We start from the raw sequence: 27,923 nt of genomic DNA, 5'->3' as shown, positions 1-27,923 counted from the left end.
TGAGTATGCGTCTGTGGCCGATACAAGATTGGCATGAGCTCTGAATTAAAGGCCTCCTTTTATGCTTTTAATGTTGCTGGTTAAGCACAAAGCCACTCAAGCTGGAGTAATTATTTTATTCAGTAAGCAAGCACCTCTTCTGAATGAACTCAAATGCCTCGATTGTAGTCTGGGTTTTTCTCTGGGATCAAACATGTTGTCACTATTTTAGAAAAAAATCGTGTTCGGGACAGAGTTGTGTTAATAGTGAGCTTACTTCATTATATTGCAATTAAATACTAATTTTAGTATGACAAACTACATGTCGTTGAAAAGTCTAACTCTTCTGTATACGTGAAGTTTATTTATAAACTGATCTTGAGAGGATCACTTATGATTGCTTGCTTTTGTAAATTTGCAAAATCACACTGCAGTCTTATGTAAATTTGTGTTTTTGTGCACTTTAGATAAAACCTTGTGTGTATTTGACAGCTATTGTAAAAGAGAACTTAATATTTCTCATTTAATCATTGAACACTCACATGAAGGGTCATCTTTCTGAGCGACTTCATGTCTGTCAAACAGAAAGCTGTAGATCAGTAGTTTAAACTGACCACGTGTTGATGTTTTCAGAGTAACTGAGGCGAAAGCTGTAAAGTAGGGCTGGGTGATTTGGCAAAAAAAAAAAAAATCTAGGTTTTTTATAAAGTTTGACCGATTCACGATTTCGATTTCGATTTTTAAAAAAAAAAATTTATTGTGTTACTAGTCTTCTCAAAACATTACAACAACATGACTGAAGTAACACTCTCTTTAAAAGTAACTTAAACCATCTGGTTAAGGAACATTGTATTTTTAATGGCCATGTCATACAAAAATCAGTCAAGGTGTAAATAAATGTAAAACAAATTCACGAGTTAAATAGCCTTGCTGAAGATTTGAATAAGAAATATTGGTAACACTTTAGAATAACTATCCGTTATAACTAGTTAATAGACCATTAATAAACTGTTAGTTAACAAGTTATAAATGACTTGTTAAATAAAATTTAATAGTTTGTTAATTATTTACAACTGCGCCTTATAAATGGGCAATGGATAACTTACAAGCTGTAAGTTAACAAGTTGTAAATGACTTCTTAACTGTATTTTAATGATTTATAACTTTACCTAATACATTATTAAGAGATCATGAACAAGCTGTTAGTAAATTACTTAATAAAGACTTTTTAAGTATCAGTTATGGTGTGTTTATGTTATTGGGACGTTATTCTAAAGTTGCAGCTATTTTTCATTTATTAACTGTTAGTAAATGAGGAATAGTTGCAACTTTACTAATACCGGTGAATCTTTTTAGAACAGCAAATGGATGGAACAAGTTCAAGCTACAGAAATTTGATGTAATATTTAAAATATAAAATGTTTGTTTCTAAACCTTGTTCCACTTATAGGCTTTTCTGTGTGCTGTGTTTTACCAAAGAAACTCCACAGATGAAATGTTAAACGTTGTGTTTAGTGTATAGAAACACACAAACTGAACCATCACATGGCAATACAGCAGTATGCAAGAATACAAACCCATGAAGTGCTAAACATGAAAACAAAAAAAATAAAAAATAAAAATTACACCAGTGGTCTAATAAAAATGTTTCACTGGTGTTATTAGATGGTGAACAACTGATCTGTAAAGTGTGAGTAAATATAATAGTTAAGTGTTAGTTATTAGCTTAAGCATGTTATTGGGACGTTATTCTAAAGTTGCAACTATTCCTCATTTACTAAAAGTTAATAAATGAAGAATAGCTGCAACTTTAGAATAACGTCCCAATAACATATATACACTATTTACTGATACTTAACAAGCCTTTATTAAGTAATTTACTAACAGCTTGTTCATGATCTATTACTAATTTATTAGGTATAGTTATAAATCATTAAAATACAGTTAAGAAGTCATTTACAACTTGTTAACTAACAGCTTGTAAGTTATCTAATAGCCATCTATAAGGCACAGTTATAAATAATTAACTAACTATTAACTTTTGTTTAACAAGTCATTTATAACTTGTTAACTAACAGTTTATTAATGGTCTATTAACTAGTTATAACGGATAATTATTCTAAAGTGTTACCGAAATATTTGTGTAAATATTGCAGTTGCAGGAATACAGATGTATTTTTTGCAAGTTTTGCCTAGGAAAGATTGGCTGTCAGCTCGGCTTTGACTTTGTCTTCTTCTGATTGAATGACAGGTTGTAATGCTGATGCCTTTTTCTTAAAAAGAATGGAAGAAAAGGACTGAACATGGAAACTGTAAAGCCTAATTTAACCTAATGTGTGAAGTTGTGGACGTATAGCAGGAGCAAAAACAAGTACCAGATGTGTGTCTAATATAAAATAATATAGTTAATCTATTTTTCTTTTTTCCCCCTTTTAAATACCGATCATTTGATGGGCTTTGCAGCACTCTCTGTATTATGCTGCCTGATCATAGACTGTAACCTAATCTGTCTGCTTTTCAACTAGGTCCGCTAAATGACGTCATGGGGGCGGGTACTTTCATTTTCACTGCTACAGTCCCTCATTGATAGAATACCTTTTAAAATATCAAATTTTCATAAGCAAGCTTTACTTGCATGGTCACTGATTTACAAACACAACCTTTCTCCTCATCAGTATTTTATCTGGAACAATCAGGACATTCTGTATAAAAACAAAACTTTATTTTTAAATGGTTGGTTTGAAAAAAATATTTTGACTGTATCTCAGTTATTTAATTCAGAAGGTTTTCTTTTAAATTATAAAGAGTTTTTATGCAAGTTTGGTTTCCCGGTGACTCCAAAAGAATTCTCCTTTGTAATGGATGCAATTCCTAAAGGTGTTATAATGCTTTTTAAAGGCTATGGTGGAGTATCCAGTGTTTCGTCTGTGCTATTGCACCCCTTGGAAACTTCAGAGGGAAAAATATGTTTTTTATCACAACGTTCCTCACGTAATTATAAAATCAGGTCTCTCTTTCAAAAGGAAATTGTAACAACTCCATATGTAAAGTTTTTCTGGATGGAAATATATGACCAAATTCATTGGAAAAAAGTTTGGTCATTATCTGTAAAATATATAATAACTAACAAAATTAGAGAAATTTCATTTAAACTGTTACACAGATTTTACCCAGCCAAGACATTTTTGAAAAGATTTAAACAGATATAGATACATGCTGCTCGTTCTGTAATATACCCAATGAAACTGCTGACCATATTTTTTGGAGTTGCCCTCATACACAATGCTTTTGGATTGAACTTTCTTTAGATATTCATCGTAAAATATTACCAGGATTCTTGTTATCTTTTAAGGATATCCTGCTGGGTTTTTTTAATGCTCCTGATGATAAAAGTAAGGAATATTTCATTATTAATCTCCTTTTAATCCTTGCTAAATTCCATATACACCGCTGTAAATTCTCTCAGCGTATACCTTGTTTTATTGTTTTTGAAAAGGAAATTCAACAGTACATTAGAACTATTGCTTCCTCTAAAAATCTTAAAGCCATTAGAACGGTTAACTTTTTTTCCTTTTTTAATTTTCTTAACACATAAGGTAATATTATTTGTTTTTCTTTTTATTCTTGTTATCTTTTCTCTTTTATGTGCTTACTTGTTTATTTGCTCCTCTGTAAAACTCATGTACACTCTTGCATTTCTATGATGTTATTGTTACCCTGTCATTAATAAAAAAAATAAATAAATAAATAAAAAAAAAAAAAACTGCTACAGTCCGTCACCTCTGCTCGTGTTCAAACCAAAAGATGGGCGCGGTTTTTCACATGGCAGGATTTTACGTCCTTCAAACATGTTGAGATCGAGTTTATCGACTTGATGAGGGAATATGTCTTGACAATCCACACAGACGTGACTCAGACTAAGGCAACAAGTAAAATCCTACATGACTTCACGCTTTAACAGGCGCACACATGACAGTTAACTATCACACACCAGACGCGCACATTCACATTATATTTAACATGAAACTAATCAGATGGCGCTCTGTGGCGCAGCTGAAATATGACCTGCGTCCTGAATCGTGGTGCTGCGCTGCGCGTCGACCTGCGGCGCTTCTGGTGTGCTTCCTGCTTCATACAGAGTGAACCAAAGCGCATTGGTGCCATTATAATGTATTAAATATATATTTTTTTAAAATCGCGATTTCTCGATTTGATTCAAAATTAAATCGTCTGAAAACGTAAATTTGAATTAATTGAAAAAATCTGAAAAATCGCCCAGCCCTACCGTAAAGGCTACGCCCCCCTCTGTAAAGGGGTGGAGAGCAGCAGCTAATTTACATTTAAAGAGACACACACAAAAACAGAGCCATTAACAGCATGGTGTAATAAATGGCCGTGATATATTTTGAGCTGAATCTTCACATACATCCTGGAGACCCCTTAAACCAGGGGTCTCAAACTCAATTTACCTGGGGGCCGCAGGAGGCAAAGTCTGGGTGAGGCTGGGCCGCATAAGGGATTTTACAAAAAAAAAGTCCTCAAATGTCATTATTAACAGTTTTAATTATTTCTTCTGAACATGAAGTGTCCTGAACATTAATAGAACATTGAGTGAAGATTATGAACAGTTCTTCTGAACATGGCATCTTTTGCCTACTTCTTGCTGCCAGAGACTTGACAGCGCTTCTTCTCACAAATCTGAACCACATTTGGCTTTAGAGCGGAAGCAGTTGAGACCCTCAGTATGGCTTGAAGATGATCATCATTAAGTCTAGACCTGTACTTTGACTTATTGAAGTCCTAGGGAAAAAAGTGGGGGAACTCACTCAAAACTTCCATTCCCTCACCTAAAAAAAGGCGTATATATGTATAAATAAAACACCCCCACCCCACTCCAGTCACATCAGTCTGTACCAGTCTGTATCTACCTATAATATATATAAGATGCAGGGCAGGCACGTGCACACATAGGGCTCAACCTGTGCAGAGCACATGCCCTTTTTAGTCTTGCATAGAAAGTGCCCTTCCAAAATGATCAAAAGTGCCCCCCGCGACGCGACACACCCTCGGTCCCGCCCTTCAGTAGGCGCGCGATAACACCGCTCTTGAGTACGCGCGCAACAACACAGCTGATCAAAACGCGCGCGACAACGCGCATTGAATGACAAGCGCGCTGTGTACGGATTGAATCAGCGGAGCGGGGAGCGCTCTCTCTCCCCGCTCCGCTGATTCTGTCAGTGTACAGCGGTCGGTGCGGGCCACAAAATATTGCACTGAGGGCCGCAAATGGCCCGCGGGCCGCGAGTTTGAGACCCCTGCCTTAAACAAATTGTTTAAAATATCTGGAGCTAATCATTATTTTTCTCCTTTGGGGAAGTTTTTAAAGGTAACTAATACCTTTATAGGTTTAAACCTTGGAACCTTTTTCCACAGCTATATTATCCTGCAAGACCGGTTACTCACTGAAGTTAAGCAGGGATGAGCCTGGTCAGTACCTGGATGGGAGACCACAAGAGAAAACTAGGTTGCTGTTGGAAGTGGTGTTAGTGAGGCCAGCAGGGGGCGCTCAACCTGTGGTCTGTGTGAGTCCTAATGCCCCATTAAAGTAAAGGGGACACTACACTGTCAGTGAGTGCCGTCTTTCGGATGAGATGTAACCGAGGTCCTGACTCTCTGTGGTCATTAAAAATAGAGCATCAGTAGGGATATAACCCTGATGTCCTAGCTAAATCCCTCCATCGGCCCTTACCGATCATGGCCTCCCAATCATCTCCATCCACCGAATTGGTTCTATCACTGTCTCTTCACTCCTCCAATAGCTGGTGTGTGGTGAAGCACTGGCGCCGTTGTCCTGTGGCTGCCGTCACATCATCCAAGCGGATGCTGCACACTGGTGGAGAGACCCAACTCATGATTGTGAAGCGATAAATGCGCTATATAAATACACACATTACATTTTAGAAACGTTTTGTGAACTATAAAGCTGTACATGTTGCTGTTGAAGCCATCTGTTTGCATTAATTCAACATATTTTGCAAACAAGCATGTTTGATAGTAAACTTTGCACAGAAAAACTACATTTCCCATGATGCCGTATATAAAACAATCCACCAATCAGAGAGTTTCATTGCATAAAGAGAGATCTTTAACTTCGCCCACTCCCACAAGTTTCAGAACTATTAATAAAATAATATAATATAATACAAAATGTATACTATGAAATGTAAATGTATAATAAAATAGTAAAGCATTTTTAAGCATGAGTACCTGTGTTTTGTGTGTGGAGCAGCTGCTGGAGCAGGAGAAGCACGAGCTGCGGCGGCGTCTGGAGAGCCGTGAGGGCGAGTGGGAGGGCCGCGTGGCTGAACTGGAGACGGATGTGCAGCACCTGCAGGGGGAGCTGGAGAGACATCAGCTGCAGCTGCGGGACGCCGACCGGGAAAAGAGCCGAGCCATCAGTGAACTTTCAGAACAGAACCACCGCCTGCTGGAGCAGCTCAGCAGGGTAAGTCACAGGTTTATGATCCACTGCTTACCTTTGACTACAGCTGGGAGATATATGACAAAAAAAAATCTCATATCAGGATATACGTCACGATTTTTTTTTCTCTTTTAAATATTTCCCAAATGATTTTTAACAAAGCAAGGACATTTTCACAGTATGTCTGATAATATTTTTTCTTCTGGAGAAAGTCTTATTTGTTTTTATTTCTGCTAGAATAAAAGCAGTTATTAAATTTTTAAAACCCATTTTTGGGACAAAATTATTAGCCCCTTTAAGCAAATTTTTTTTTCGATAATCTTCAGAACAAACCATCGTTATACAATAACTTCCCTAATTACACTAACCTGCCTAGTTAACCTAATTAACCTAGTTAAGCCTTTAAATGTCACTTTAAGCTGTGTAGAAGTGTCTTGAAAAATATCAAGTAAAATATTATTTACTGTCATCATGACAAAGAGAAAATAAATCAGTTATTAGAAATGAGTTATTAAAACTATTATGCTTAGAAATGTGCTGAAACAATCTTCCCTCTGTTAAACAGAAATTGGGGAAAAAATAAACAGGGGTGCTAATAATTCAGAGAGGCTAATAATTCTGACTTCAACTAATAATTTTGACCTTAAAATGGTGTTTAAAAAATTTAAAACTTATTTTCTTCTAGCCGAAATAAAACAAATAAAGACTTTCTCCAGAAGAAAAAATATTATCAGACATACTGTGAAAATTTCTTTGCTCGTTTAAACATCATTTGGGAAATATTTAAAAATGAAAAAAAAAAATCAAAGGATGGGCTAATAATTCTGACTTCAACGTTGTGTATATATATACATATACCATTTGATGTCAGTAAGTAGGATTTACACAACAACAACAACAACAACAAAATGCTGCTTGTTCAAACTATTTATTTAAAAATGAACTGAATCAACACAGTTCTTGAGTTTTCCTGGGGAACAATTGAATTATTTTATATTAAGTCCATTTCAATTTGTAAAAACAATTAAGTTAATTTAATTGATTTGTGTTGGGACAACATGAGGGATTTATTTGGAACCCAGCATTTTTTACAGTGTACTACATATTTCTGCTCCATTTTTGCTCCATCATCACTTCTAAACATGAAATCTCGAATGCTGCCTGCTGATTTAGGAAGAACGATCATAAACACAGGAAAGGGGCTTATTGATTTGTCGGGGCAGAGATTTGCAGGTTAAATGGCGTTTGTGTCAAGTGTGGCCTCTTGTTCACAGGACCATCTGAATTGTAATTGAGTCAGATTGATTTTGTGGTGTTGTGGCAGAAAAAGAGCTGGAGGTCAAACAACAGTCTGTTCCTGAGTCTGAGCTTCATCACACTGACTGAACGCAGATCTTTCTTCATCTTCATCTGTTTACATTTACTGCAGCTAATTAGAACACACACACATAGTGCTTTACTACTGTCTGTCTACATCAGGTTTATTCAGTCAGTCACATGCACACACGCATACACACACATATACATATACATACCACATACAATATACAACACACACACACACACACACGTGAACATGCATGTACACACACACAAACGCGCACACACACACACACACACACACACACACACACACACACACACACACACGTGAACATGCATGTACACACACACAAACGCGCACACACACACACACACACACACACACACACACACACACACACACACACACACACACACACACACACACACACACACACACACACACACACACACACACACACAAAAGAAGCTCTAATTTAAGGATCTAGGCGCAAAGTCTAAAGCACATGGCACCAAAGCATTAAGGGCGTATCCGAATCCACTTTTGCTTAAGGACGTAAAAATACGCTTTATAACTTCTGGGTGTGTTTTAAGAACAAACCAATCAGAGTCTCATCTCCCATTCCATTTAAGAGTCAGTTGAGTCGTGCTGTGGCACATTTGCTATTTACATGGCAGACTTTGTAAGAGGAAAAACTGAGCGCTTCACTAGTGAGAAAACAGTTAAACAGAGCATCTGCAGCGCAAGGATAAAGAACGAGCCTCCTCCATTCGGTCTCTTTACTTCCTCTTTACTTAACTCCTTTACTTTCATGGAGTAAGGAAACTGTGTTGTACGTACTCCACTGAAGACATTCATTAGCCTACATATTTAATTTTGTTTAATGAAGTGTGGTCAAAAAACTGAGTTATATAAAATACACATCCTGTTCTTATGCCCCATATAGTGATGCAGACATCTCCAAAAACCAACAGGTAAACAAATCTAAACTTCTTTTTAATAAAACCAATATAAATACGCATATAATAAATAATACTGCTAATAATAATAACATTATACAAATGTAAATTATGATAAATAAACTGAAAAAAGCCCCCTGAGGTGAAGAAGGCATGGTTTTTATATTTATGTAGAAAATAATCATTTTTGTAACATTTTACTCATTTATTTGTTTTCATTTGTGAAGATATTTGTGTATTGCTGTACATCCTGCGTGTATTAAGCAATTTGTAAATGTTTGAACCCACATAGGCGCAGAACTAATATACATATCTCTGCGCTGGACTTTAGAGCAGGTTTCAGCTGGTCTACTGAACAGTCTATTTCATTTCTTTAAAAAAATCATCGTGCCAACAATGTGCCTGAACACACCTCTATTTTTAGACGAGCACACCCATGAGTCTACAAAGAGGCACAATTGGATATGCTATTTTAACAACTTAGTGCAAAACGTAAAAATTACAGTTGCGCTGGTCTAAAAATAGCAACAAATCGCAGCAAACACGTTGTGCACCTTATTGTGCCAGGTGTATGATAGGGCCCAGTATGTCACATGCGCACACACAGATGTACAAACAAACAAACACACCTTACATACACACACATTTGTTTTATTTTGGCTAGAATAAAAGCATTTTTTATATTTTAAAACCATTTTAAGGTCAATATTATTAGACCCCTTAATATATATATATATATATATATATATATATATATATATATATATATATATATATATATACAGTTGAAAGCAGAAGTCATTAAAAAAAGTCTCTTCTCTTTTAGGTAAGTTATGATTATCAAATTTGTTTTTGTTGTACTTAATAGCAGAATAATGAGAGAGATATTGTTTGAGATATTGTTATAACTTTTTTTGAAAGTCAAGTTTACATACAATAAGATTATTCTGCCTCTGAAAAAGCTAAGATGATGGTGTCAAGGTTTTGGAAATTTCTGATTGGCTAATTGACAACATTTGAGTTAATTGGAGACACAACTGTAGAATATTATTTAAGAAAAACCTCAAACACACTGCTTCCTTGTGTGACAACATGGGAAAATCAACAAGCCAGAATAAAAAAAAAGGCAGATTACAATTGGCTAAATTACACTGGGGAAAAGAGTAATGTTTGGAGACATGTCATGTGGTCTGATGGAACTAAGATTGAACTGTTTGGCCATAAATAATGACCAGTGTTACAATTGGAGGACAAAGGGGAAAGCTTACAAGCCTGGGAACACCATCCCAACTGTGAAGTATGGGGGTGGCAGAATCATGTTGTGGGGCTGTTTTGCTGCAGGAGGGACTGGTCCACTTCACAGCATAGATGGCATCATGAAGAAAGAACATCATGTAGAAATACTGACGCAACATCTCAAGACATCAGCCAGGAAATTAAAACTTGGCCACAAATGGGTCTTCCAAACAGACCATGACCCTAAGCATACTGCCAAATTAGGTAAAATGTGCTTTAAGGACAACAGAGTGAATGTTTTAGTGTGGCCATCACAAAGCCCTGAACTCAATCCATTAAACAAATCGTGGGCAGAGTTGAAAAGCTTGTGCGAGCAAGACAGCCAACAAATCTGACTCGGTTACACCAATTCTGTCAGAGGGGAATGGGCCAAAACTCCTTCAAACTATTGTGAGAAGCTTGTGGAAGAATAAGGTTATGTTCCTTTTTTTAGAGTGTATGTAAACTTCTAGTTTAAACTATATATATATATATATATATATATATATATATATATATATATATATATATATATATATATATATTGATTGTCTACTGTTATACAACTTGCCTAATTAAATATTACCTCAAATATTATTTAATGTCAAGATACAATAAATAAATCAGTTACTAGAAATGAGTTATTAAATCTATTATGTTCAGAAATGTGTTGAAAAATCTCTCCATTGAACAGAAATTAGGGGAAAATATACAGGGCGGGTTAATAATTCAAAAGGGCAGAAATTGTCATTTTAGTTTAGTTTTCTGTTCACACATTGACAATAATAAGAGATTAATACACGGAAATTCTTCGACAGTCCTTTTACATAATTATAATCTGCAGCATGTTAGCTAATGCTGCTGTTCTGTTAAGCAAGCGAGTCTCTGAATAGGAGAGGAGATGAGAAATCTACTAATGGATGTGCTGCTGCAGACTCAGATGACCTTCCTCCTACAGGAAGTGACATAAGGCAGACACACACACACACACACACACACACACACACACACACACACACACGGATGAACTCAGGTGGGATTAAGCTTTAATCCAGATCCTCTTTCCTTGACCAGCAGCGTTACTGAAACAGAGGACAGAAACATTTCTTTGATTTCTTACAAACACAAGAGCAACCCGAATGCTGGATAGTCACTAATGATCTCTGAAACTGTTTCATCATTAACTTTAGTTTAGATTAAAAAAAAAAAACTCCTGCATAAGATTGTTTCAGAATTGAGAGTTATTAATAAGACCCTAAATTTACACTAACCGCCCGCTTTATTAGGTACACACAGCTAGTATCAGGTTTAATACACAAACAGATGGACACATACAATACGCACAATATACTTACACACTCTATACACACACACTAAATAAGCTTTACAACAAAAACAATATTCTTATGTCTTATCCTCCTGAGACTGTCGTAATTCGACTTCTTATCAATTAGAAATGATCAGACCGGAGGTTTTGAATATCAGAAAATAGACTTTATTCTCCATAATAAGGCCGAGAAAGAGCAGAGCAGACCCCATAGCATTCTCCTCCTCTTTATCCTACTAGACCAGTAATATACAATGGCAGCTTAGGGTACAAGTTGCCATCAGCATCTTTGCTTTAGAAATGAGATGAAATAAAATATCATTCCAAAACTGGAACATGGAGCCTTCTCACTCTCTGTGCTGCAGATGGAAATGCAAAGGATGTTTAGAAAAGTAAAACACCTAAAGATGGTGTACTGGTGTCTACTAAGGGGTTAAACTGCGACTCTTCCAGTGAAAGAAGAACTGAAAAAAATCTTAAGAGTGAAAGTACTGCAGAAATATAGTAGTTTTGGTGAATTGCTGATGTAGATGCCAAGACAATAGGACAAATACAAATCCTACATATAAGTCCAATGCCAGATGGTCTGTACAGTGTACAGTTAATGAAGAGATGTCAAAGTGACACAATACAGTATATTAGACACAAGTATTTAACAATAAACGGCGAAGAATGCTTGATTTTTTGTCTTGTTTCTAGACCAAATATCTAAAAATTCTTAAATCAAGAAGCATTTTTAGAGGAGCAAAATATATTGTCTTGGTTTAAGTTATCTTATTAAATAATATGACAAAAATTAATTAAGTTTTTTCTTAAAACAAGCAAAATAATCTGCCAATGGGGCAGGACCGGAGTGGGACTTCTTTTCAGGCCTGGAGTTTCAAGCCTTAGACCAGCCCAACTCAGTGCAATATCTGAACATATGTTATGTGCTCAATTCTTTATAGATATCCAGTTCTTTGTAACGATGGTCACACAAAAAATAAAATATGTTCACCTACGTAAGTAACCTAAACAGTATAATGTGTCGTTACACTAAAAATAAAAAAAAAATAAAAAAATGTACTCAGGTCAGATTCGAACTCAGGTCAGCAGCCTTGTAACACAACGTGCTGACCACTGAACCACAATGGCGCTGTATTGCCAGAGAGTCTGGAATAAAAAATAAGTATTGCACCGGTATCTGCAAGACTTTTAACCACAGTATTACTTTCTAATGATGGCTTAATCTTTTTCTCCCCTTTTTTCTGATCAAGTTATGTGAGATTTGTTAATGTAGTGAATCATCTGATTTTCATTGAGCTGGTGTAATATTCAATAATATTAAATATTCGAATTCTTATATTCACTAAGGTGCTGCTGTTTGGGGTGGAATGATAGTTACCTCACCTATCTGAAGGCTGCGTTAAACTCACGAAGCTGCGAGAGAATAAATAAAAAGAGCGGAGCTGCGGCAAAACAACAAATAAAAAGAGTGAGGGTATGGTCAAATAAATAAATGAATGAAAAAAGTGTGACTGCTGAGAGTGCAAGCAGCTAGGGACACCGGCCCTCGTGGCCAAAAAACGGACCGGCCAACCGGGAATTCTCCGGGTCCTCCCGATTAGCCAATCTGGGCCTGCAATGGGGTAAGCAAAATAATCTTGTTTTTCTATTTGACACAAGATTATTTACCTTCGGCCACTTTTCCAAATGATTACAGGCTGTTTTATACTTCTGCTTCAAACGCACGCGTATGCTACGGCACAGCCTACGCGTCGACGCATAGCCCTAGGCTATGGGTGTCGGCGTCGCTGATGTGCACCTCTCAAAAAATGAAGCTACACGTCGCAACGACCCGTAACGTAAGCTCTGTGATTGGTTGACTTGGTAGCGCTGACGAGTCTGGGCTGGACTGAGAGCCGTGTGAGCCCGATGGAGCGATTGTTTACAAGTGTGGAGTCCCGTGAAGGAGCTTCGAATGGAAAGTCCGCCGGTTTCTGCCTCAAAATTAGCAAGTTTGAGCCACTTGTACATCCCGGAAGCGTTCAGAAAGAACAAAACACCAGCCAAGAAACTCGACACAGAGGAACATTAACACCTCACTGCAATCTAGCGTTTTGGAAGTGTTAATGCAGACCAACAGAGACAGCGCGCAGAAGTATAAATGCACAGCTACGCGCGTTGCATGCGCCGTGGGTTGTGCCAGTCACTTGACGCAGAAGTATAAACCAGGCTTAACTACAAGGTACGTTATTATATGTTGGGAGATTATCATTCATTTGCGGGCATCCAGAGACTCGCAAAACTTCCCGCCATACTCATGATTCTCTCTTCATATAGCCGTATGCCTATTACTGTATCCATAAATCACAGTGATATAACCGCTCGGATCGTATCACTATCTCACTGCAATCGATCCCCTCCAGAGTTTGTTTCAATCGAGCCGAGACCAACTCATTCAAGCGATCTCGGAGCGATTGATTTGTCGCGGATCCGAGATCGATTGGTGGTTTCACATATGCTAAACGAACCGCGCTAACTGGGCGAACAAGACAGGTTCCGAAACAAAAGTGTAGGTTTGAAAGCACCCTAATCAGTTTTTAAATTAATTTTAGTAATATTATTAACTAACAGGAAAATATTCATATGATTTATTTACAAAACAGTTTATACAGTAATATTTTCTTATGTTATATATATATTTTATTATATTATATATGTCTTTTAGCACATATGTTATATGAGAGACTTGATTTGTTTACCAAATAAGTGGATCTAATTGGATTTTCATTGTAAACATTAAATAAAAGTTAAAAAGGTTTTTTTTTTTATTTCATATATAGGCTTTTAGTTACAATACTCCCAAAACCATCTTACAAAATAGTTATAAGCTATTCACACAATAAAAAAAGAACTGCGGACGCGTCGTGTATAAACCAGACTTAAGACTTGGTTGTTTTGCTAAATAATTGTTTGCTAGAAGAGTGTTGAGAATGCAATTCCTGTTTCAAGAAATGAGCCAAACTAATGATGAAAAACTAAAATATAAACATAATAATAATACATTAAAGAAGTGTCCGTCTGGAGAGACAGGTGACAGCTAGATAATAGAGTAGAACAGCTTCACGAGCAGGTAAAGCCTAGTAAAGACAGACAGCATAAATGTTTAGCTAATGAGTTGAACATATTGTGCTGTGTTGGACAGATGCTTTCTGTTGCGCGCGCGCACCCACACACACACACACACACACACACACACACACACACACACACACACACACACACACACACACACACACACGCACACACACACACACACACACACACACACACACACACACACACACACACACACACACAGGGGGTTGTCAAAAAGCTTGAACCCCAGCAGTTTAATCTGATCAGAGAGACGCATTGCACTAATTACTTTACAAAGGTTTAGAGGGGGTGGGCGGTGGGGGGAGACACACAAAAACAGACCTGCATTTCATTACGGAGATGAGCTGATTTTGACCTTTTTATAATAGATGATCTCATTGACTTTATGTTCACTGGTAGACAGGAGGTTGAGGAAATGAATCCCAAAGCAAAATCAGTAATGCCCAGATCACACTGCACAATTTCAGCCCTGATTTCTCGCTCGGTCGCTAGATATCTATCCAAAAATGCAAACTAAATTTATTCGCAAAACTATAATATCGCATAAACACCGCATGAATAAAGCACCTTTCCATCTAACAAAATTATCACTTCCTGATAAACTGGCACCAAAAATCAAAAGTAAAAACAGAATTTACTGCGGTAGGAGAAGCTGTGGTAATCTTTTCCTTATTTAATAAATGACTTGCGCCTCAGAAGAAAACATGCAATGAACGTGTGGTGGCATTTGATGACGCGAGCACAGATGCTCTACTGGAGGTCATAAATACAGTTTTTTACGATTGTTTACACTCTAAAATAAAAAATTTCCACACAATTTGCAAAATTCTACTCCAAGTAGCAAAGCACAGGCCCAGATTTGCACAACATTACACACAAAGGGCTCTATTTTGACGGTCCAATTGCAGAGCGCAAAACGCAGGGCGCAAACGCTTTCAGGGCGTGTCAGAACGCGTTTTTGCTAATTTAAGGACGGGAAAACCTGCTTTGTGCCATGGTGCATGGTCTAAAAGGGTTGAGTTTATTTTCTTAATGAGTTATAGGTGTGTTTTGAGAATAAACCAATCAGAGTCTCATCTCCCATTCCCTTTAAGAGCCAGCTGCATCGCGCCAAGAGCGCATTTACTATTTACAGGACGCAAAGTAAGTCTAAGTGGAAAAACTGAGCATTTCACAAGCAAACAGTTAACAGTTGACAGTTTTTTAACAAAAAACTGTTAAACAGAGCATCTACTGCGTGAGAATGAGAGATAAATGATCACTTTTACATTCGCTCTTGGATAGGGAAACCTTTACTCACAGACATCAATTAGTCTATAAATAAATAATTTTGTTTGTTAAGTGCAAATATTCATTTCAAAACTATTTCTAAATTCAGTTCTAATTTCCAGCAAACGAATAAATGAACAATAATAACAAAGTGTGCTCAAAAACCTGAGTTATATCCTAAAACACATGCTGTGCCCCATATGGTCTAAAACCTGACAGGTGGGCAAATCTAAGCTTGTTTTTAATAAAACAAATATAAATATGTATATAATAAATAATACTGCTAATAATAATAACATTATACAAAAGCAAATTGTTATGAATGAACTGAAAAAGCCTCCCGAGATGAAGAAGACATAAAAGCAGTGATTTTTCATATTTATGTAGGCTAGAAAATAATATGTTTTGTAATATTTTAATCCTTTATATTTATGTCATATATCTATTCTTATTATATCCTATATATATATATCCTTAATATTTAAATTTTTTCATATGTAAAGATATTTGCCTATTGCTCTCTTGTGTGTATTAAGCAGTGTGTAAGTGAGGAGCAACTCTGCGCTGGAGTTTAGACCGGGTTAGTTTTGGTCTAATGAAAAATCTATTATAGTTTCTCAAAATAGCAACGCGCCAGCGGTCTGACTCAGAACGCCTCCCTTTTTAGACCAGAACGCCTATGGGCGCACAAATAAGCGCTAATGCATTTGCTATTTAAACAGCGTAGCGCAACGCCTCAAAACGACTCCTGAAACTACCAAAAGACTATTGCGCCGTGCCTTGCGCCACACTGCGCCGGGTATATGACAGGGCCCAAAGTCTGCTTCACTCTTTTTGCAAAACATTACACACAGTGATTTGTAAAACTCTACACACATTTCAACACCTTAGACACAGATAAGGATTGTTTGGTTACTTCCTTGTCATTACAAAGCCCCGGATTGCCAATGACCACACTAATGAACGAATTAAATAAACACGTCCTAAAGGTAGGCAGAGATGAGCTAATTTAAAAACCCAGCAGTCAGGTGTGCTATAAAAGGCAGCAGGTGAGTTCACCTGTTATCATCAAAAATAGAAGGAGCTAGAAGAGTGAGAATGAGAGGGGGAGCTCAAAGAGGAGAAGAAGGAGGTAGAGGAAGATGCCTAGGTAGAGGAAGAGGTAGAGAAGGGCTTGAAGAGTTGATAGAACCTGAACAAAGAAGATGAGGACCAAATTTGACTCAAGAAATCTGTGCAACACTTATTGACCATGTTATCAACCATGGACTGACACTAATGGAAGCTGGACAATAAGTTCAACCAAATCTCTACTGTATTTCTTGAATTGAAATAGATACTTGAAATATTCAGTCTGCAGCATCACTGTTGTGCAATGCTTGATAAGTTTATAGCATATATATCAAACTAATCATGAAGAATGTTGTGGGTTTGTCACTATTTTGTTTTGTCATCGAAATGATCCCTAACATAACAATGTCTGCCCAAAAATTTATTTTTATAAATATGTGTATGTTTTGACTGAAGTGTGTTTTGACTGAAGTGTGTTTTGAATAAAGTGTGTCATTTAGCAAACAATCTAGGAATTCTGCAAATTGAGTGTGGTGTTTGAATAACTGTGGTTCCCCTTCGGTTGGGGAACTTCAGTGCCATGAATGGGAGGATTCGGATCAGAAGCCGCTTATCTGGAGAGTATTGAACGGGCCAATGAATGAAATTAATTGGCAGCGTAAGCTTGCGCAGGTGTGTGACATCTGCAATCATCTCAGCATATAAGCACACCTGAAGCCAGCAGACGCCATCCTTTTCGCTTCAGATCCTTTCTGAGTGAGTCGATGAGGGTTCCTCTTGCTGATCAGCACTTCAGAGCGAACGAGTGTGTCTCCCGGTCCAGAGTGGGTCTTCGCGGTGGCAGACGGTCGAGCTGGGTTACTCCCTTGCCTGCGGTTCTTTGGGTCCGGTCCTCCAGAGCGGTGCGTATAGTTGCAACTTTCCTAAAAGAGCAACACAGTCGTGCAGCACGTCCTTTTCAGGATGGCGCTCCGACTGTGCGTTTCTGGATGCGGGGGTTTCCTGTCTCCGGATGATGGACACGATCACTGCATTGCATGTTTGGGGGTCCAGCATGTTAATGCGGTGCTCGCGGGCGGTTCATGTCGTCATTGCGATGCCATGACCGTTGCACAGCTAAGATCGCGGCTAACTTTCGCAAGAGAGCGAGCCACCCCAGTTGCCTCCTGTTCTAAAAAAGCAGCGGGCGCTCGGGCAGATCTGAGGGTTTCAGCGGGAGCTAATCCGCCGCCCACGGGCTCGCGGACCTCTCGCTCCTCACGGCGCTCCATCCAAGCTTCGGGTGGTGAGAGTGATCCGTCTAACCAGATGGTAGCTCTCACACTCGCTGACACCGGAGATCAGATGTCCTCCGCGGCATCGGAGGGTGGGCTTTCACTGTCCGACGAAGATCCGGACCCGCTCGCCCCCTCCGGGCAGGTGAGCGCTGTCAAATCGGATCCTGAAGCGGACATGTTAGCCGTGCTTTCCCGGGCTGCTTCGGCCGTGGGGTTGGAGATGGTTTATCCCCCAGCTCCGCGGCCGGACCGACTAGATGGGTGCTACGTAGAGGACCAGAAGGCGAAGCCTTCGAAGCCTCTCGTCCCCTTCTTCCCGGAAGTGCACAGTAGGCTCACGCAGTCCTGGAGGGCACCTTTCTCTGCCCGTGCTGCGAGTGCCTCCGCCCTCACCGCCCTTGACGGCGGAGCTGCCAGGGGGTATGAGGCGATCCCGTCAGTGGAGCGCGCTATCGCGGTCAATCTTTGTCCGCGCGGCGCCTCTACGTGGCGGGGTTTGCCCCGCCTCCCGTCCAAAGCCTGTAGGTTGTCTGCCTCCCTCGGAGCCAGAGCTTATAAGGCTGCGGGCCAGGCTGCTTCTGCTTTGCACGCGATGGCCACCTACCAGCGCTACCAAGCGCAGGCGCTGGCCGAGCTGCACGAGGGCGGGTCCAACCCAAGCTTATTACATGAGCTGCGCACCGCGACCGACTATGCTCTTCGGACTACTAAGTCCGCCGCGTGTGCGCTGGGGAGGACGATGTCCACACTTGTGGTTCAGGAACGCCACCTCTGGCTAAACCTGGCCGATATGCGCGACGTTGACAAAGTTCGCTTTCTTGACTCGCCCATATCCCAGGCTGGCCTGTTCGGCGACACCGTCGGTGAATTCACCCAGGAATTCAAGGCGGTGAAAGAGCAGTCGGATGCGATGGGCAATGTCATCTATCGGCGTGGCCGTAAGCCCGCTTCGCCCGCCGAGCCATCCACCTCCGCTGTTCCTCGCCGAGGGCGCCCGCCAACAAGTGCTGCCCCGCCCCCGCCTGCGCCTCCGGCCAAGCGGGCGCGGCGTTCACCTCGAAAGCAGGCAGCCCCTCCTGCCCAGGGCGCCGTTAAGTCCGGTAAACGGACCGCGAAGCGTCCCTGAGACAGGCCATCCGGAGAAGAGGAAACTTGCTCTTTCCCCGCTGGAGGGCGGGGCCCCGATAACAACGGTACTTTTCAGTGCCACCAAAACATCAGTAAAAGAGCACTTTTTCCATTCCCCGGATGTGACTGCACGAGTTCTGCCAGTCCGGGACGCGCTGCCTTCCGGCTCGCAGACTCTACGTGCTTCGCCAGTGGCTCACGAGCGCTGGGGGGACGGTCTCCCTTCCCTCAGCCCTCCAGCCCCCTCTCCGGAGTCAGGGTGCGGAGCCAGAGCGAATCGCTCTCCTCCAGCTTTTCCGCGGGACCCTCGTGCTTCCCGGATCAGCACACCCACTCCGCGCTGCCCCACCGCTGGTACGTCAGCGATTGTAGCGATGACTCCATTAGCGAGGGCTCTGCCTGCCTGGTTAGCGCGGGCCAGCCCCTCGCGGTGGCTCATACGCACAATCAGACTCGGTTACGCGATTCAGTTCGCGAAACGGCCCCCCAAGTTTACGGGCGTGTATTTCTCCAGGGTCAACCCCCTGTCCGCCCCTGTCTTGCGAGAGGAGATTGCTGCCCTCCTGGCGAAGGGTGCAATCGAGCCGGTTCCTCCAGCCGAGATGGAGAGTGGGTTTTACAGCCCATACTTCATCGTACCCAAAAAGAGCGGTGGGTCACGGCCAATCCTAGATCTGCGCGTTTTGAACCGCTGTCTGCACAAGCTGCCGTTCAGAATGCTCACGCAGAGGCGCATTCTCCAATGCGTTCGTCCTCGGGATTGGTTTGCAGCCATAGACCTGAAGGACGCGTATTTCCATGTCTCCATTCTTCCACGCCACCGCCAATTTCTGCGGTTTGCGTTCGAGGGTCGAGCGTGGCAGTACAAGGTCCTCCCCTTCGGGCTCTCTCTGTCTCCGCGGGTCTTCACCAAACTCGCGGAGGGTGCCCTAGCGCCCCTTCGGCTCGCGGGCATTCGCATGCTCAATTATCTCGACGACTGGCTGATTTTAGCCCACTCGCGGGAGCAATTGATTATGCACAGGGACGAGGTGCTTCGGCATCTCCGCCTACTGGGGCTTCAGGTCAACCGAGAAAAGAGCAAACTCGCCCCCGTGCAGAGGATTTCTTTTCTCGGGATGGAGCTGGACTCGATCACCATGGTAGCGCACCTCTCCGAGGAACGCGCTCGCCTGTTGCTGAACTGTCTGAGGGAGCTCGACAGCAAACTAGTGGTCCCACTGAAGTTCTTTCAGAGGCTCCTGGGGCATATGGCATCCGCAGCCGCCGTCACGCCGCTCGGGTTGCTCCATATGAGACCACTTCAGCACTGGCTTCACGATCGGGTCCCCAGACGCGCATGGCACGCGGGCACACACCGGGTCTCGGTTACTGCGCTGTGTCGCCGCGCCCTCAGCCCTTGGAACGACCCCTCGTTCCTACAGGCCGGTGTGCCTCTAGGACAGGCGTCCAGCCATGTTGTTGTTTCAACAGACGCTTCCAACACGGGTTGGGGGGCCGTGTGTCGCGGGCATGCGGCTGCGGGCCTCTGGAAGGGTGCCCAGCTGCATTGGCATATCAATCGCCTAGAGCTGTTGGCAGTGTTCCTCGCTCTCCACCGCTTTTTACCGGTGCTGGAGCGGCAACACGTGCTGGTCAGGACGGACAGTACGGCGGCGGCGGCGTATATCAACCGCATGGGGGGTATGCGCTCTCGCCGCATGTCTCAGCTCGCCCGCCGTCTGCTCCTCTGGAGTCACCCGCGGCTGAAATCGCTGCGCGCCATTCACGTCCCAGGCACGCTCAATCGTGCAGCCGATGCGCTCTCACGACAGCTGTTACGCCCTGGAGAATGGAGACTCCACCCCGAGTCTGTTCAGCTGATATGGGCGCGATTCGGGGAGGCCCAGATCGATCTGTTTGCTTCCCCCGAGAACGCTCACTGCCAGTTGTTTTTTTCCCTGACCGAGGGCTCTCTCGGCATGGATGCACTGGCCCACAGCTGGCCTCGGGGCATGCGCAAGTATGCGTTTCCCCCAGTGAGCCTGCTCGCGCAGTTTCTGTGCAAGGTCAGGGAGGACGAGGAACAGGTTCTGCTAGTTGCGCCCCTTTGGCCCAACCGGACCTGGATATCAGAGCTCTCACTCCTCGCGACGGCCCTCCCCTGGCGGATCCCTTTGAGAGAGGACCTACTCTCTCAGGGACAGGGCACCATCTGGCACCCTCGCCCCGATCTTTGGAACCTCCACGTGTGGTCCCTAGACGCGAGGAAGACTTAGGTAACCTACCGACTGTGGTGGTTTATACCATCACTCAGGCTAGAGCCCCCTCCACGAGGCGCGCCTACGCCCTGAAGTGGAGTCTATTCACTGAATGGTGCGTCTCTCGCAGAGAAGACCCCCGAAATTGCCAGATTAGTGTTGTGCTCTCTTTCCTTCAAGAGAAGTTGGACAGCAGGCTGTCGCCCTCCACTCTCAAGGTTTACGTGGCCGCCATCTCCGCTTATCATAGCGCGGTAGCTGGCGGCACCGTGGGAAAGCATAACCTGGTCATCCAGTTCCTTAGGGGTGCTAGGCGAATTAATCCATCTCGCCCCCCTCTCATGCCCTCTTGGGATCTCGCCCTCGTTCTCACGAGTCTGCGATCCGATCCCTTTGAGCCACTCGAATCAGTATCTCTAAGATTTCTGTCCCTGAAGACAGCTCTGCTGGTTGCGTTGGCCTCCATCAAGAGGGTCGGGGACCTGGAGGCATTTTCGGTCAGTGACTCGTGCCTGGAATTCGGGCCGGATTACTCTCACGTTATCCTGAGACCCCGCCCCGGTTATGTGCCCAAGGTTCCTACCACCCCCTTTAGAGATCAGGTAGTGAACCTGCAAGCGCTGCCCCCGGAGGAGGCAGACCCAGCCCTTTCTTTACTTTGTCCAGTTCGCGCTCTGCGCATTTATGTGGACCGTACTCAGAATTTTAGATCATCTGAGCAGCTCTTTGTCTGTTATGGCGGTCGGCAGCAGGGAAGTGCCGTATCGAAACAAAGATTATCCCACTGGATTGTGGATGCCATTTCACTCGCTTATTCGAGTCGAGGTCAGCCGTGTCCCCCGGGAGTACGTGCACACTCCACTCGGAGCGTTGCATCCTCTTGGGCGCATGCACGCGGCGCCTCTCTAACAGACATCTGTAGAGCTGCGGGCTGGGCGACACCCAACACATTTGCAAGGTTTTACAATCTGCGAGTGGAGCCGGTTTCCTCAAGGGTATTAGGTAACCCTTTGGTGATTGAGGAGACAACTCGGTAGGGTGTTGAAACACGCTTGCTGCGCCATTCTCCCTAACACGGAGGTACGTGCGCCTTTTTTATCTGTCAGTAAAGTTCCCCGTCAGGTGAGCCCTGCAGATTCCTCCGTGGCCCCCAGCACTGACTCAGCGGAGGAGTCACTTGCTGGCCCACTACGTTGTAGGTCTGCCCGCTGGTCAGCCCGCGTTTTGGGTATAGGTGCCTGCTATGCGTGATCCCCACTAGGCGATCCCATATGCTTATTCCGCCACGGTTAAGTCCCCCCCCTGGGCGGACCCGTGTCTTCCCTCTCCGCTAACCACTCTTGCTATGCGTACTCCCCCTTTTTAGGGCTAGTCCATAGGTAAATTCTGCCATCTATCCCCCCCTTGGGTAACGGATGGCCTCCGCAGCGTCCTCCCTATCGGGATTGCACGCTTCCCAACGTACTGTCGTATTTCCTAGAATTATCTAGATGCTCACGACTTCCCAAAAAATATATCTAAATCCGTAAAACTTCTGTTGAAGTAGGATAAATTAGGGCCAGGGACACGTTGGAGGACCGCGCCCCCCATGATGTGGGTGCGTCACGCTTGCTTGACTATCTCCTCATCGGGGGTGTTGGTAAGGTGCAGTCATTATGGCGCTTTCCATATTCTCCCATTCATGGCACTGAAGTTCCCCAACCGAAGGGGAACGTTCGAGGTTACAGAAGTAACCCTTCGTTCCCCGAGGAGGGGAACGGAAGTGCCATATTCCGTCGCCATAATGACTGTCCCTTAGCTGTTTGAAAGTCTCTTCAGCTTAAAAGGATGGCGTCTGCTGGCTTCAGGTGTGCTTATATGCTGAGATGATTGCAGATGTCACACACCTGCGCAAGCTTACGCTGCCAATTAATTTCATTCATTGGCCCGTTCAATACTCTCCAGATAAGCGGCTTCTGATCCGAATCCTCCCATTCATGGCACTTCCGTTCCCCTCCTCGGGGAACGAAGGGTTACTTCTGTAACCTCGAACGTTATATTTTGAAAAAAAAAATTAAATAACTCAGTTTTCAAAATTGTGTGTAAACAATAAAAAAAGCTGTAATATAATAACACTAATACTGAACCGGTTAAGGTGTTTTAAAATGGCCAAAACAACATTTCAGATGTTTTACAGTGCGCTCAGCCTGCTGGTTTGTCCATTCACACACATTTTTATCATCACATGATCTCTTGTAATAAAATCCCATGACTTTTTTAATGCTCATGCTGGAATTTGATCAGTATAAGTGTTTCCATCGTGGTTTATGTGCGTGTTTTCTTATCGAATAAAAAAATGATCCTACACTCTCAGAAATAAAGATATGCAAGCTATCACTGGGGTGGTACCTTTTCACCATACTGGTACCTCAAACGTATATATCAGTACCTAAAAGATTAAAGAGGAACACTTTTGTACTTTTTAGGTACCAATATGTACCCTTAAGGTTTAAATATGGACCTTTTAGCTACTAATTTGTACCTTTTGAAAAGGTACCACCCCAGTGACAGCTTGCGTACCTTTATTTCTGAGAGTGTACTCAGGTATGCACATGTTTTTTTTTGCGCATTTTCAAAACTGATGCGCATCTTGGCGTTTCCATCAACAGTTTTTTTATGCTCATATCCAAAATGTGCATAATAATAGGTGAGTGGAAACATAGCTAGTGATGACCTACAGCCAATGGGAGAGCAGGATACAGGACAGTGGAGAGTTTAAGGAGTTCATTCATTCATTCATTCATTCATTTTCTTTTCGGCTTTGTCCCTTTATTAATCTGGGATTGCCACAGCGGAATGAACCACCAACTTCAACATGGGTTCCAACCCATCACTGGGAGACATCCATACACACTCATTCACTATGGACAATTTAGCTTACCCAGTTAACCTGTACCGCATGTCTTTGGACTTGTTGAGGAAACGGAGCACCCGGAGGAAACCCATGCGAACACGAGGAGAACATGCAAACTCCACACAGAAATGCCAACTGACCCAGCCGAGGTTCAAACCAGCGACCTTCTTGCTGTGAGGCGATCATGCTACTCACTGAGCAACCGTGATGCCGTTTGAGGAGTTACAGACCCCAATATCAGAATAAATAAGCTTTACAACTGAAGACAAAGAAACAATTGCTTGATCAGCACATCGCAGAATTATTTATTGACCTACAACTGCAGTCATAATTATTCACCCTCAAGTGATTTTTCTTTTTCAAATATTTCCCAAATTATGTTTAACAGAGCAGGGAATTTTTCACAGTATTTCCTATAATTTTGTTTTCTTCTGGAAAAAAGTCAGATTTTTTTTATTTCAGCTAGAATAAAAGCCGTTTTTAATTTATGAAAAACCATTTTAAGGTCAGTATTATTAGAAATGTTTTTCTTCAATTGTCTCTAAACAAACCACCCTAACTTGTGCGATTAACCCTTTTAATGTCACTTTAAGCTGAATGCTAGTATCTTGAAAAATATCTAGTCAAATATCATCTATAAATCCTTAAAATGCTTGAATTTAATCGAATGTTTTCAAAGCTTGAACAGTGCTTCAATTCTGGATAAAGTGCTTGAAACTGCTTAAAGGTGCTGTATGGAAGATTTTGACACTTCTAAAGCATAAAAATGCCAAGAAACATGCTGAGTGAACATCCTTGTTTATCTGAAAAACAATGTTGAAGTCAGACATTCTGCTTTGAAAATATCCAGTTACGTGCTGCAACGGCTGCCTTTGTTTTGGTGATTTAACCCGCCCAATGCCGGTTTAGCCAATTATATTTCAGCACCCTGTGTTGCCTTAGTGGAAAACAGAGTATTTTTTTAACAACTACAGTCAAAATAGTATGCGTCCGTGACTGAAATGCGACCTCCGGTGGACAGTAGCAGACTCAGAAATGAGATGCAGATTCAGAGTTTCACATAAGGTGGTTGTTAATAAGCAAATAATATAAATGTTACCAATGTAAACATCAGGTGAGCAGGTTACATTGTAACTCCGTGTCCTAACAACACACTACGTGTCGAGATACGCAGTGATAAGCAAGTTGGCTGTTTGCACCAAACGAAATGTAATGGGTTGTAATCTAATTAATACATATTAAACCTCTTTAACATTAGCAAATATGCATGCTGAATCACAGATATGTGTTGGCTTGCACTGAGTCTCGTTTCTAAAGTAAAATTTTTAAACAGTTTATTTATTTTCAAGATCTGACGTGAATTATTTGCTGCTGCTTTCAGTAGTATGGCAATAAATGTGATGTAAAACGGCATTTAAACTCACATTGTTTGCATTTAGCACTGAATAAAGCACATGAGGTCTACGTGAGCTGATCATTGTCAGTTTTCTGTTGTTCACCTGTGAGAAATAGAATTCTTTTCTAATATATCAATTCGAGTTTTATAAAACTTCTTTTAATATGGAAAATACTTTAGTCGGCCTTTAGTCTCGAACGACTTGGTCTTCAATCTGGCAACCTGCGCTTGCGTTTGTTTCAATAATATCCAGCTGCAGGCCCGCAGAACCACACACGTTTTAGGCACACACAATCTAGGACACACGATCTAGGCAAACCATATATGGTTACGACGGATGTTAAAGTTATACCGTCTATTGAACATCGTCATCGATATATTTTGATATATATATATATATATATATATATATATATATATATATATATATATATATATATATATATATATATATATATATATATATGATTAATAAATATTTTACACAATAAACAATAGTGTTTACTTAACTTTTTTTTCACGAATATTGCCATTGAGGCGGCCGAATGGGGAGCATTGTTTCCGATCGCCATTCAATATAATAGACTGAACAGTTTTTAATCAGTCATTATAGCTGATCAGTCATTATCATCTGACAATAATAATATAGCAGATACTATACTATGTTAAACAGCTTTAACAGTGACAGTTTAGTAAAAGATAGTAGTTTATATATAAACTTATAATTATAATCAGTTAAGATAATCAGTTTATATATATATTGTTTAAATGGTTAACTATAGTAGGCTAATTTATTTTAAAGTGACATATTATTGTTTGCTTTTTATATTTTACAACAAAGTGATTTTAACCAAGTATAATAATATTAAGAGCTTGAATTAGTTTATTACACTTAATCCAACAATTAGACGGTCTATTATGTTTTCATTGTGTATATGGGCACATGAATAAAGTCATTAAGTGTCTTTAACCAATTATTTTTATTTACATAATTTAAGTTTAGAAACTGCAGAGATGTTAAAATGATCGTTACGATATAATAATAATAAAAATGACTGAAATGGGAAACCATATATGTAAAATTCAATAGGTGGCGATAATGCTGAAGAGTAAGTTACCATATATGGTGTGCCTAGATTGTGTGTCCTAGATTGTGTGTGCCTAAATTGTATGTGGTTTTGCGGGCCTGCAGCTGGATATATCTCGTTTGTTTTGCTCCAAGAATGCAACACCTAGTTCAACCACTGGGTGTCAGACTTGCATACTGCACCTTTAAAAATGTATTTGTGTTGAATTTATCTTACTAAATGGCTAATAATAATTTGAAAAGAGTGTTGTAATGGTGACGCGGTGGCGCAGTGGGTAGCACTCTCGCCTCACAGCAAGAAAGTTGCTGGTTCAAGCCTCGGCTGGGTCAGTTGGCATTTCTTTGTGGAGTTTGCATGTTCTCCCCGTGTTCGCATGGATTTCCTCCAGGTGCTCTGGTTTTCCCCACAGTCCAAAGACATGCGGTACAGGTAAAAAAAAAATTGACCTGTTAATATGTTGAAGTGTTTCCCAGTGATGGGTTGCAGCTGGAAGGGCATCCGCTGTGTAAAACATATGCTGGATAAGTTGGCGGTTCATTCCGCTGTGGCGACCCCAGATTAATAAAGGGACTGAGCTGAAATGAATGAATGAGCGATGTTATGGTCAGCATTAGTAGTAGTAGCTATACTCATCTTAGATAACATTAGAGTATATACAAAACTATATTAATTCTGTAGTCATTTTAAATCTTCCCATCAAATTTGGTCAAACCACATGGAGCGGGTTTATAGCTTGATTATGTGATCGTCCAGCAGTCTGACATTTGTCTCAGTGTCTCTTCATACAGCAGACAGGTTTTCCTCCTCTGACAGTGTGACTCAGGAATATCTCATCGCCGCCAATCACCATCCTTACATATCGCTATGGCAACCCTGAGTGTTATGTTCAATTCCACGTGTGACCATCACCCCTTAAAGGGACAGTACACGCAAAATTGAAAATCCTGTGATCAATTACTAACCTTTTACCCTGTTTGAGTGTCTACCCTCTGCTGAACACAAAAAATAAGATATTTTAAAGTATGCTGACAACCTGTAACCATTGACTTACATTGTAACTCAAAATGGGTTTTAG

The 27,923-nt window shown here is 41.4% G+C and overlaps 2 protein-coding genes across 8 annotated transcripts in view; one reads left to right on the top strand and one right to left on the bottom strand.

Moving 5' to 3' along the window:
- The window catches only part of gcn1 (GCN1 activator of EIF2AK4), a 779,792-nt gene that overhangs the window by 536,297 nt on the left and 215,572 nt on the right, over positions 1–27,923 (bottom strand). The gene's annotated exons all lie outside the window — the stretch shown is intronic.
- The window catches only part of bicdl1 (BICD family like cargo adaptor 1), an 81,766-nt gene that overhangs the window by 11,009 nt on the left and 42,834 nt on the right, over positions 1–27,923 (top strand). For all 7 annotated transcript variants that reach the window (XR_012384059.1, XR_012384058.1, XR_012384060.1 and 4 more), the window contains exon 2: positions 6,269–6,484. Coding sequence is in view for 1 of the 7 variants with exons in the window: in XM_073910045.1 (XP_073766146.1) it covers positions 6,269–6,484 (216 nt within the window). In the remaining 6 variants the exon portion in view is untranslated. The remainder of the gene's footprint in view (positions 1–6,268; positions 6,485–27,923) is intronic.

Source organism: Danio rerio, chromosome 8, assembly GCF_049306965.1.
Source record: "Danio rerio strain Tuebingen ecotype United States chromosome 8, GRCz12tu, whole genome shotgun sequence".
Classification (NCBI taxonomy): Eukaryota; Metazoa; Chordata; class Actinopteri; order Cypriniformes; family Danionidae; genus Danio; species Danio rerio.
The sequence above is the reverse complement of the archived record's forward strand: the minus strand, read 5'-3'. Positions and strand labels throughout refer to the sequence as shown.